At 38.4% G+C, this 12,562-nt stretch overlaps 1 protein-coding gene across 1 annotated transcript; it reads left to right on the top strand.

Annotated features, from left to right (window-relative positions):
• Positions 1-7,970: 7,970 nt before the first annotated feature.
• Positions 7,971-12,239, top strand: LOC117467117 (uncharacterized protein C7orf57-like). The gene is made up of 8 exons (XM_034110734.2): positions 7,971-8,101; positions 8,307-8,353; positions 8,750-8,890; positions 8,980-9,076; positions 9,343-9,463; positions 9,799-9,878; positions 11,517-11,614; positions 11,866-12,239. The coding sequence occupies exons 1-8, from the start codon at positions 8,082-8,084 to the stop codon at positions 11,868-11,870; spliced, it is 609 nt and encodes a 202-aa protein (XP_033966625.1). The 5' UTR covers positions 7,971-8,081; the 3' UTR covers positions 11,871-12,239.
• The last annotated feature ends 323 nt before the right edge of the window (positions 12,240-12,562 follow it).

Below are 12,562 nucleotides of genomic sequence, written 5' to 3'. Positions count from 1 at the left end.
ACTGGATATATCCCCCCCCCCTCTGGTCGCTACAATGAGGAAAAGAAATTATGGGCCAACAGTTTTATTTACAATTATTAAAAGTAATTGCAGAGGACACCAAACCAACTGAGACCTGTCTGTCCGCTGCTTCTACGAACACACTGTACAACACACACACACCACACACACGGACCTACAGCTCCTAAAACAGGCTACAGCCGTTGTGTATTTTATTATGTGAAGCACTAAATGGTTTTAGAAAAATATCGACTCTTTGTTTGTAGATATTCTTTCACACACACATACGGGTATTGGGCCGAGTGCGACACCGTACTTCCGGTATCTGCCATTTCCAACGAGGGCTGAAGTCGAATAGTCCGGCCCAATCCCAAACCACTCCCTCGACCCTACCCCTCCGTGACGGAGTGAACTCCGTCTGTAGCCACACTCGCAGCTCAACGAGGCTCCCTCCTGTCAGATGGAGGGAGTAAATACAGCAGCAAGCTTTGGGACGGCCTCCCCTCTCCCCGGAGAAACAGGAAATGCCGTAACTGTATGTAACAACGGTTTCAAATCAGCATCTCTTAGACAAAAAGTTTAAATGAATAACTCAAATAAAACTCCAAACATCTTTCATTGTGTTTCAAAGCTCTTTTAGTTTTGTAAATATACACAACTTTATAATAAAATGCACACATTTACCGTTTTCTAGACTAAACACAGGTATGATCCTAAGTTAAAAACATATGAGGTTATCATGAGGTTGTTAACATCGCAATTTATCAGTGGATGTTTGCTGGAACTACTTGTAAACAGCGTGTTTCCTGACGGACACACACAGCGTGACTCCGGTCAGGTAGAGACCGGTCTCAAGTCAGCACCGCTGCAGACTCGCTGTTTGAGGGCTTGATAGCCCACTCCCCCTCCACACTCGTTGCTTTGGAACAGCCCTCAATATGGCGGACCGTCCGCGTGAACGCGCAAACGGAGGGGTAGGGTGTAGGGGGCGGTTTGGGAATGGGCCTCCATTTAGCTTAGGAACCTTCCTAAAGGAGTGAAAAGACCCGGGCTGCAGTCGGATAGTTTAAAAATCAGCTCCTAAATTCTAACCCTATCGTCTATTCCTTGACCTCTGAGTGAAACGTCACGGGGTTAAGGGATAGTGGATAGGAGAATTCAAAAGGACTTAGGAGAAGAGACTGCGGTACTTTAGAAAATCCGAATGCACTTTCACTATCCGACGTGTTTATGATGCGCCAGCGGACGTCATTGTGTGCGTCTGCTGCTGTGGGGAAACCATGGAAACCACAGTTTTCTATACAGCGGACTACAACATGGATGTTTAATAAGAACGAGGGACTACTGTGAACTCATCTAGAGACTCTGCACCGTGCTCTGATGCTGCTGCTTTGCTTTATGAACGTGGACAACAGAGAAACATATTCTTCATGACCAAAGTTGGAATTGAAATACAAAAGGAAAGTGAAACTTCTGCTCGTCCCCCTCTCCCTCCGGTCCACATTAATACACATGATCCCAATAGGCCTACGTATGATTGTATGAACTAAAGATCTTAAAATCAATACAGATGTATTTATTATAAACGTTAGTCCTTAACATCTATCACTGTGTATATCACCATTCAAACATCTTTTAAAAGTTGAACAAACCCCACACAGCTCAGTAAAGACTGAAATGTTGACTTTATTTGATAACTTCAGTGAAAACTAACGTTCATATTTCTCTTTTTGATTATAATACTGATGAACGTTCAAAACAAAGCACTTTGGCAACTTACCACCTACGTTTTAAAAAGCTTAATACGCACCGTAACTTTCATGATATAATTTCTCGGTCATAATCGGTTGTTTCCGTGAACGGCCGACTGTTGAGTGACGGCAAATGCTGCGGCTGCAAGGCATTGTGGGGCAGCATTTTCGCTTCTCCTGTCGGTTAGGGAGGTCCAGTGGTTCCCCGGGCTGAAGTCGAATAGTCCATTTAGCTTAGGAACCTTCCTAAAGGAGTGAAATTACCCGGAAGTCCCTCAGTGGCAGCCATGATAAGTGCCATTCGATTTCTCTAGAATGATGAGAATGAAAGGAAAGGAGGTTTCAAACTTCCTTTATAACCTCCTTTAGCTTAGGAACCACTGGACCTCCCTAACCGACAGGAGAAGCGAAAATGCTGCCCCACAATGCCTTGCAGCCGCAGCATTTGCCGTCACTCAACAGTCGGCCGTTCACGGAAACAACCGATTATGACCGAGAAATGATATCATGAAAGTTACGGTGCTTATTAAGCATTTTAAAACATAGGTGGTAAGTTGCCAAAGTGCTTTGTTTTGAACGTTCATCAGTATTATAATCAAAAAGAGAAATATGAACGTTAGTTTTTACTGAAATGATCACATAAAGTCAACATTTCACAGTCTTTACTGAGCTGTGTGGAGTTTGTTCAACTTCTAAAAGATGTTTGAATGGTGATATACACAGTGATAGATGTTAAGGACTAACGTTTATAATAAATACATCTGTATTGATTTTAAGATCTTTAGTTCATACAATCATACGTATTGGGATCATTTGAATTAATGTGGACCGGAGGGAGAGGGTGACGAGCAGAAGTTTCACTTTCCTTTTTTATTTCAATTCCAACTTTGGTCCTGAAGAATATGTTTCTCTGTTGTCCACGTTCATAAAACCTAAAGCAGCAGCTTCAGAGCACGGTGCAGAGTCTCCAGATGAGTTTACAGTAGTCCCTCGTTCTTATTAAACATCCATGTTTGTAGTCCGCTGTATAGAAAACTGTAGTTTCCATAGTTCCCCCACAGCAGCAGCAGTCGCACATTCATGACGTCCGCTGGCGCATCATAAACACGTCGGATAGTGAAAGTGCAGTCGATTCTCAAAAGTACCGCAGTCTCTTCTCCTAAGTCCTTTTGAATTCTCCTGTCCACTATCCCTTAACCCCGTGACATTTCACTCAGAGGTCAAGGAATAGACGATAGGGTTAGAACTTAGGAGCTGATCTTTGGACTATTCGACTGCAGCCCCGGAAGTCCCTCAGTGGCAGCCATGATAAGTGCCGTTTGAATTCTCTAGAATGATGAGAATGATAGGAAAGGAGGTTTCAAACTTCCTTTATAACCTCCTTTAGCTTAGGAACCACTGGACCTCCCTAACCGACAGGAGAAGCGAAAATGCTGCCCCACAATGCCTTGCCGCCGCAGCATTTGCCGTCACTCAACAGTCGGCCGTTCACGGAAACAACCGATTATGACAGAGAAATGATATCATGAAAGTTACGGTGCTTATTAAGCATTTTAAAACGTAGGTGGTAAGTTGTCAAAGTGCTTTGTTTTGAACGTTCATCAGTATTATAATCAAAAAGAGAAATATGAACGTTAGTTTTTACTGAAATTATCAAATAAAGTCAACATTTCACAGTCTTTACTGAGCTGTGTGGAGTTTGTTCAACTTTTAAAAGATGTTTGAATGGTGATATACACAGTGATAGATGTTAAGGACTAACGTTTAATAATAAATACATTTGTATTGATTATAAGATCTTTTCATAGTTCATACAATCTTTGGGATCATTAGTATTAATGTGGACCGGAGGGAGAGGGTGACGAGCATAAGTTTCACTTTCCTTTTTTATTTCAATTCCAACTTTGGTCATGAAGAATATGTTTCTCTGTTGTCTACGTTCATAAAGCAAAACAGCAGCATCAGAGCACGGTGCAGAGTCTCTAGATGAGTTTACAGTAGTCCCTCGTTCTTATTAAACATCCATGTTGTAGTCCGCTGTATAGAAAACTGTAGTTTCCATAGTTTCCCCACAGCAGCAGACGCACAAAATGACGTCCGCTGGCGCATCATAAACACGTCGGATAGTGAAAGTGCATTCTGATTCTCTAAGCACTGCACTCTCTTCTCCTAAATCCTTTTGAATTATCCTATCCACTATCCCTTAACCCCGTGACGTTTCACACAGAGGTCAAGGAATAGACGATAGGGTTAGAACTTAGGAGCTGATTTTTAAACTAATCGACTGCAGCCCCGATCTCACCAGAATGCGTGACTCCACCACGACTTCTGAACACCACAATGCGTGGTGGAGTCACGAACTTTGTTACATTTACGTGTCGGCACCACGCAAACAACCCCAATGTAAAGTGAATGAGGCTCCTTTGTCGTGGTGCACACACGCATTTCTACAACGTCCCGTAGTGAGCTTTTATTCTATAAAACGTTTTTTTAAATCTACTTTATAGCTTGTAGTAACTCACGGGAGGCTTATTTTATTTTATTTGTATTCATAAGAATTTTTATTTTTCGTCGGAATGTAAAAATTACATTAGTTACGAATTTGTGTTCGCAAAAAACAGTGCATTGTGTGTAATGCAACTGTGATTTTTATTAAATTAGTTCGTTTTTAAGGAAGGCCAGATCTTCAGCTGTGTCAAATAGATTGTTCCCTTTAGTTAACGTTATTTAAAAGATAATGATCATGTCCCCTTGTATTGTATTACGAGCGTCCATTCCCATTGGATAACGGAGAATTGTACACCCGGAAGTAAGTATTCCCCTTACTGTCGATTGATTTTTACAGTGATATCTGCACTACTCATCGACTAAAAAACACCAGATTATCCTTGTTAATTACACAACATTGATTGGTTTGAATTGTGTGCAATGCTTTTGTATTTTCCCCCTTCGATTCGGAGAAACAAATGTTTTTTCGGAGTTTTAGGATGGCCGAAGACACTACACTACCCAGAATCCTCATCTATCGTTTGGGACTACACCATGTGCTTAGCTTGACAAACCCATGATCAGTCCTCAACCTCTGTGATTGGATGTTGGAGTGGCAGTGTGCGAAGTTTACACAGAGCGTCAAAAAGGACTTTGAAATGGAATGAAACTCATCGACGGCACACTATTCAAAACAGGAATCGAACTTGTCCTACCCCGTATAGCCTGTGGGATGAAGCTGTCTCTGTGTCTGGTGGTTTTAGTCCGGATGCTGCGGTACCGCCTGCCAGACGGCAGCAGACAGAACAGTTTGTGGCTGGGGTGATGGAGGTCTTTTATAATCCTGAGGGCTTTCTTTAAGGTTAACCTGGTATTTTTACTCCACTACATTTATTTTAGTTACTTTACAGATTTGGATTAATAATGTGAAATATAAACAACCCTTAAATCAGACTTTAGTTACACCTGAGTGAAATTCAGTGAAGGTGATTGTCAAGTGCCAACAATCAGGCGAGATATTTGATAGTTGGTGCTTGAGAAGACTAAATATTTATCTGCAGATCCGTTTAAAGCATATTCATTACTCGTTATTCTCTAATAGTTAATTAAAGACTGTATATAATTGCTATTTTGCACATCCCTTTCAAGATTTCAAGATTTTCTAAGGTTTATTGACATATCATATACACAATAGTGTAGTTATGCAATGAATGAAAAAAACTTGGGTCACAGGTTCCTCAACAGTGCATTACAAGACATCTATCAATATGTGTGTATACTTCCACCATTACACTGTCGTATTCTGCACATTTCTTATACTATCTACATACATAAGATTATAATTAATGTGTATAATATCAGTTAAAATAAGTGCTTCAACATAGTTAACATTGCAGGAAAGTTGATTGTCAAGTTCCAAAACAAACCATGCAATTTAGACTTTGTCAGGCTTAATATTTATCTGTAGATAGATACCCCCAAAGCTTTTTTCCTATGTAAAAGAAGACCTTAACCTAAAGTATTCTTTAATGTTTAAATAAAGCCTTATTAGTTTGTCTGTTTTGCACATCCTCCTATCCGGCACTAAACTGTTTTATTCTAGATATCATTTGAGTATCTTCTTGATATTTTATATTCTATATTTATATCATTGACCTTCTACTTTCCCACTATTGTGTATGTACTCTTAATATTTAAATGTTTTCATAAAATATAACACATTCAAAAGTGCTTTACAAAAATGAAAGACATTAAGAAAAAGGCATTTTAAACAGTTAAAAGCAACACAATCTTCCTGCATTGCAATTACTCTAAACGTGCAATAACGTGCTTTAACCAGTAGGAGGTGCGGGTTAAAAAGCTGTAAAGTTTACAGTGTTAACAAAATAAAATATACTGCTGTTTCTGGTTTAGTTTACGACGGATATATTTTGTTATTGTTTATATATATGTAACACAAAAGCGATGGAAAAACCCCACAGCAACACAGAAAAGATGGTCTTAACATGACCCAGTGGTCTAGTAGTTAATAAAAAACAATAATATCAAAACAAAATATGACTACTAACTTTATTGTGAAATAAAAACAGAATAGTTTCCGGTCTATTCTGAGCCCGATCTCTGTAGATAAATAAAGAACTACGACAGATGTGTAATATTTAATGCAGCCAAACCATTTATTACAATGCATTCATGTGATGACTTTCAAAGAGTAAAGCAAGCACTGCTGAATAAAGTATGATGTTCTCTTTTACGAAACCTTTTTTTATATGCAATGCAGTTGGAAGTCAACCAATCAAAGAGCTTGAGGACTGTTAATCCTCAAGCTCCGCAAATTAATCGCACATTTTTTTATCTGTTCTAAATGTACCTTAGAGGAATATTTTTCAAGTTTGTAATATCAACATATGAGTGGACAAATATGCTTTATGCACATTTTCATTATCATTTGAACAATGACATATAATCTCATGAATATTAAACACAACAACCTCTGAACATTACAAATATTCGCCTCAATTCAACCTGGAACCTCTCTCATACAATAATACAATACAAAGTGTGTTTGTGTGCGTGTGTGTGTGTGTGTGTGTGTGTGTGTGTGTGTGTGTGTGTGTGTGTGTGTGTGTGTGTGTGTGTGTGTGTGTGTGTGTGTGTGTGTGTGTGTGTGTGTGTGTGTGTGTGTGTGTGTGTGTGTGTGTGTGTGTGAGTGATGGATCGTTTGAGCTATGTGCAACTCAAACTCTGAAACTACGGGGCAGCCGAGGACAACAAATACACATCACGTTAAAATAATTAGTGGCGTTAATTTTTTTTGCGTTAACGCGTTATTAACAGCCCTAGTTAAAATACTTAAATTCATATTTTAATTAACCAGTGACTTGACTAATGAATTAGTCATCTTAGGTCTGAGGTATCCTTTTGGGCCACTTTAATGAACATGACATTTATTATGATTATTACATTAAATAAAACCATTGAACATATTTTCAAATATAGCTAGAACTACAGTATATCACAAAAAGCTAGGTTGCTTCTTATTTCACAGTAATAACTGTATCCCTTTATTCTTTAAAGACCTACACGGATATTTACATGTTCTTACAACTTCATGCCTACATAATTGATGGCCCTATAGACAGAAAGGATATGAACACCCACTCCTCTAGCTTCTTTCAGTACTAGTTGAAGTATTTGTAGGCTAGTCTACTTTTCTTCAGGGCTTCTATTGTATGCTACCTTAGCACTTTGGATCTTCTACATAATTTCAGAAGTTAATGTGATTTATTTACTTAATTACTTTGCAGATTTAGATTATTTATACCAAAACCATGTAACAAACACGTAATTATGACACACATTAAGCTACCCAGAAGACCATTATGTAGTTCAAATCCACTCAATATTTAATACAACAATAAAAAACTATTCTGTAATAATAATGTATTCTGCAGGAATATTTAAAGTCTTTTTTTTTTTACATTGTGGTATTACAACTTTTACTAGGGCTAAGTAATAGTCTCAAATATAATTTATAGTCAAACTTAAATTTAAATTATCATTATTATTTATTTTCCAGCTTGTTATTTATAAATTAATTAACTAACTAACTAACTAACTAACTAACTAACTAACTAACTGACATAGCCTACTGAATAACTAACTAACTGACTTGACTAACTGAATAACTAACTAACCTACTAACGGTTCTCCTACCTGTCACCTCAGAGCAGCAGCTGCACTCCAGGCTGTGTTAACTGGAAACCGTTTCCAGGGCAACGAGGTTAGAAGTTTCAAACAGTCACAGTGCTGTTCCGTACAGTTTCTTGCTTTTCTTCCACAATGTCCGTGCAATCCCAAAAGTAAGTTCTGTTTTCTTTTATCAAAACTATAATTTCTTTGTTTTAACCTGTTTTCCTGTAGACTCATACCTTTAACAGCGCGATGTTTGTCAGCTAACCAACGCTAACGTTAATGTCGTTCATTAATGCTAACGTTAATGACGAAGTTACGTTAAATTCGTAAAAAATTGACAGTGTACCGGGTTTTTGTTTCCATTTTCACTAGAAATCTCTCAGTTACAATGAATAACGATCTTCAATCTACATCAACTGGCAAGTAGCCTACTAATGTTTAAACTGAAATCATTTGGTTAACTAGCTTAGCCATTATGAGCAGGCAGTGTGACCTGTCTCAGTCTGTCTGACCCTGCTGGGAAGTGTTCATGATGAAATATATGATATGTTTCCCTAGTTTCACAAATTAACTGTGTGTGTGTGTGTGTGTGTGTGTGTGTGTGTGTGTGTGTGTGTGTGTGTGTGTGTGTGTGTGTGTGTGTGTGTGTGTGTGTGTGTGTGTGTGTGTGTGTGTGTGTGTGTGTGTGTGTGTGTGTGTGTGTGTGTGTGTGTGTGTGTGTGTGTGTGTGTGTGTGTGTGTGTGTGTGTGTGTGTGTGTGTGTGTGTGTGTGTGTGTGTGTGTGTGTGTGTGTGTGTGTGTGTGTGTGTGTGTAGACATAAATGGCCAGATCTCCCAGATCCCAGGACTGTCCCATATCAGCTCTGTAGCTGAAGAGAAGGTCCGAGGGCGGAGGGCTGGAGTCCGAGAGAGTGACTCTGACTATATCAAGCTTGCAAAACAAGGAGGGCATAAGGGTAGATCCATCTTGTCGTGTTATATTTAGACACAGTCCAGTGTGCTTAATACTTGTGCCTACATATATGTTGATCCTTTTTTTCATCAGGGCTTTTGTGGCACGAGGCAACACTTATTTCTAAATGTGATTCCTCCAAACCTCTGGATTCCTTCCTCGCTGCATCAGAAGGGGACGGCTTTCCAAGGTACAATTTGTCTTATAATTATCATGCACTCTAACTTGTAGTGAGGTGATGATTTATAATACTCCTACCTCAATTACTAACGCTACTACTAACTGAATTTGCCAGTAGGCCTACTGCTTAATTACTGGTACTGCTTGAGAGTACTGTAAAATAGAAGGAACAATAGATGCGGAAACAATCAGCCATAAACTGTAAATTGTCTACTGTTATCCTCCAATTAAGTGAATGATATATATCATATCCCGATGTTGTGTTTTTTCCAACAGTATAATTAACAGTGAAGAGATGAAAAACCCTAGAGCCTTTCATTCAGCAGAGCCCCCCTTTGAGACCGACAATATGTCCGCCTGGGAGAGGGATGATAGCAGCAGCTATGGAAAAGAGAAGGTAAACAAGGAAATGTCAAAGTCATAAAATAAAAAAAACGTTATTCAGCCACACGTGCCACCACCACCACTATAACAATGAATGTAATCTCTTGAGTTGTTTTATACTATTATGATCATATGATAGAAGACAAAAATAGAGGGATTTTATTGATACTGTGGTATTCTGGATCAGGCAGACCTACTCTGTGGACCTTCTTTCTCAGTGGTTTGGAGTAAAAATGAGAGCCTGCTGCCAAATTGAAAGCATAAATAGGATTACAAAATACATATTCTGCATATATTTACATTCATAAAATATCCATCAGCACTGTAACTTTGCTTTGTGTTCTGCAGAACAACAATGTTCATTACAACCAGATGGAGAAGTTGCAGGCACCCAGTCATTATCACGAGAGGAGCAAATTCAAGAGGATGTAAGTGCATGTGGTCACAAGATGGCGCTGTTGTTCTGTATGACGTTCGGGGCAAGAGGCTGGTGTCAAAAAATGACACATTTTTACACATCTCAGAAACATAAATTAATTACATGAAATATACCAGATTTAATGGAGGCCAGTGATTTTATTATGTTAAACCATATCAGTCATTTTGAGTGGAACTCCCTAACAACACTTGAAGGATTACAGTTTTTTTTAAGTCAGTATCATTTTAAATGGATCTTTTAATGATTGTGGAAACAGCAAGCAGAACCTGTTTTGTTACATATTCGGAACTTGACTATATTTGAAAGTGATTATCACAAAATTGGAGCCCATCATGATGGTAGGCAATTTCATAATTGTCTAGACCAGCGGTTCCCAACCTTTTTCCACTCAGGGGGGCCCATCTAAAAAATGTTCGCGGCCCACATTCAACCATAAACAATATGGAGGCTAAATAAAGTACTTTTTATTTTAATTAGAAAAGGAGCTGGCCATCAGTAACAAACAGACATTTTTATTACACGGTTTAGTTGAATACTCGATTCTGATTGGTCAATTCAGAACATGTGACACGTTGTTAATCCAGTAGTTCAGACCGCTGTCAAGGACTGTAATGACCGTTGCTAAGGAGGATCAAGAAAGAAAAGGAAAAGAGGTTCAAATTGTAATAATGAAATGTTTCCACACAAATCATAATGTTTTGCAAATGATTTGGTGGCCCACTTGCAATGCGGGGCCGTGGCCCACAGGTTGGGAACCGCTGGTCTAGACTTTTTCATCTGTGTAATTTCCTAGTGGTTGGCATTACAACACAAATTGTATATGGCTGATTAAAAAAGTCTGTATATTTAACAGGATGTTGTCAGTAAAACCTACACCACGCTTCCGTGTTGTGATGACAGGAATGCCGATAGTCTTGCAGCACACTTAGGTCAAACACAACGCGAACAACATCCAGACGAGACAGGACATTCACCTCAAACTGTTTGTTTTGGCCGTCTGCTGGGCTGGGCCATGTTCCCGGTACATTCGAAAAATGTCATTGACACGTACCAAAAATCAAATAACCTCACATAGCCTGCTACAGAAATTAAACGGTAAATACTGTGGGTATAGTGCATGCATGGTTTTATACCCAAAAGTTCTGAAAGGATCCACGGCAAATAGAAGCATAAAAACCTACCTTAAATCCATCACATCACATTCTTTTTTAACGAACACAATGGTCTGTTATTTTATCATTGCAGTGCAGTAAACAGCTGATCACAGTCTTTGTGCAAGATATTGACTTAGAGAGTAAAAAGAACAGAGTGTAGGCATTTCCTGAAATATTGTGTGTAACAATTATTATTACACACTCTTTTTATTCACAGCTTTAAAGATAAGAAGGTTGAAAGATGTACATTGAAATGAATTGATAATAGCATTGTCAGTAGTTTGGTGTTACATGATTAAAAAACGGACAATTGTAAACAACAAAACCTATTTCATGTTAATCTAATTGGCACTTTTTTCGGGATGATTAAACACTACATTATATTTTAAACTACAAAAGCACCTTCTGGTTTGATTTCCATGAAAACAAAATGGTTTACATTTCAATCACATTTGGACTCTGTGTTTCTACAGAATGTATGACAAAAACCCAGCTCCTGTGGACATGTCTAAGCTGTTGAGCTTTGGTTACGCAGAAGACAAGAAACCAGCCGCCAACACTGATTTGTCAGGTGAGTCGTACAGGGTCTCTGACAGATTACTCTCGTCCTGGTCACCATACCTCATTTACTTAATTGTTTTATTTACATCATGCCATCAACATTCCTCTTATCATAATCAAATGAAATGAAGCCAACAATGTGAACTTTAAGATTGAAGTGGTTAGGAATTAATGATGCGTCCTGACAGTTTAATGCAGAGATTATAAGTAAATGATGTGATGATGATTATGACTGAATGACTCTCATATCCATGTCAACAGATTAAAAGACTGCCAGTGCCGTGGAAGGAAGGATATAACATTGAATGCTTCTAACAAGAACAGTTGCCATTCCCTGCTCCTTTTCTTAATTTCTTTACCACTTCATACTGAGCCATATCAAATGTTTTACTAACATGCAATTGTTCTGTGATGTTAGAGGTTTAACTCAAGTGTGAAAGTGCTTCGTTGAATCAAAGCTAAGACTTTGAAATGTTTTGTGCCTGTTAGTGGTGCCTAAAGTAACTGCATTCCTTGAGTTAAAATGGCACTAGTAACTCGTGTTTGTTTTTTGCTGTGTTTAAACATTATGTAAAAGGCAGCTTTAAGAAATTAAAGTTTGATAATATAAATTAAATTAAAGTTTTTCAAAAATATTCAACTGTCTTTTTGTTTTTGCCTTTTATACGCCATTCGATTCGCTCTGCTGCGTTGACACTTTAATGAATGCAACACAATTAAAACACAACAGCAAATAATGTCTCATTTTTTGTAATATTACTATTAAAGTAAATTATACGATGCATACTATTACATTTTTGCAGGGTAACGGTAAAGTTAGCTCTGTGTGTCTGTCATTGTTTTGACACTGCAATGTGTTGCATTGCAGTGTCAAAGTTCAGTGTCAGTACTCAGTGTTCTTACGGAAAGCGTTATGTCATAATAACACGTTAGTTATTGACTAGCTTCCGATGGGTTT

Source organism: Pseudochaenichthys georgianus, chromosome 21 (assembly GCF_902827115.2).
Source record: "Pseudochaenichthys georgianus chromosome 21, fPseGeo1.2, whole genome shotgun sequence".
NCBI lineage: Eukaryota > Metazoa > Chordata > Actinopteri > Perciformes > Channichthyidae > Pseudochaenichthys > Pseudochaenichthys georgianus.
This window is presented reverse-complemented; position numbering and strand designations above follow the sequence as displayed.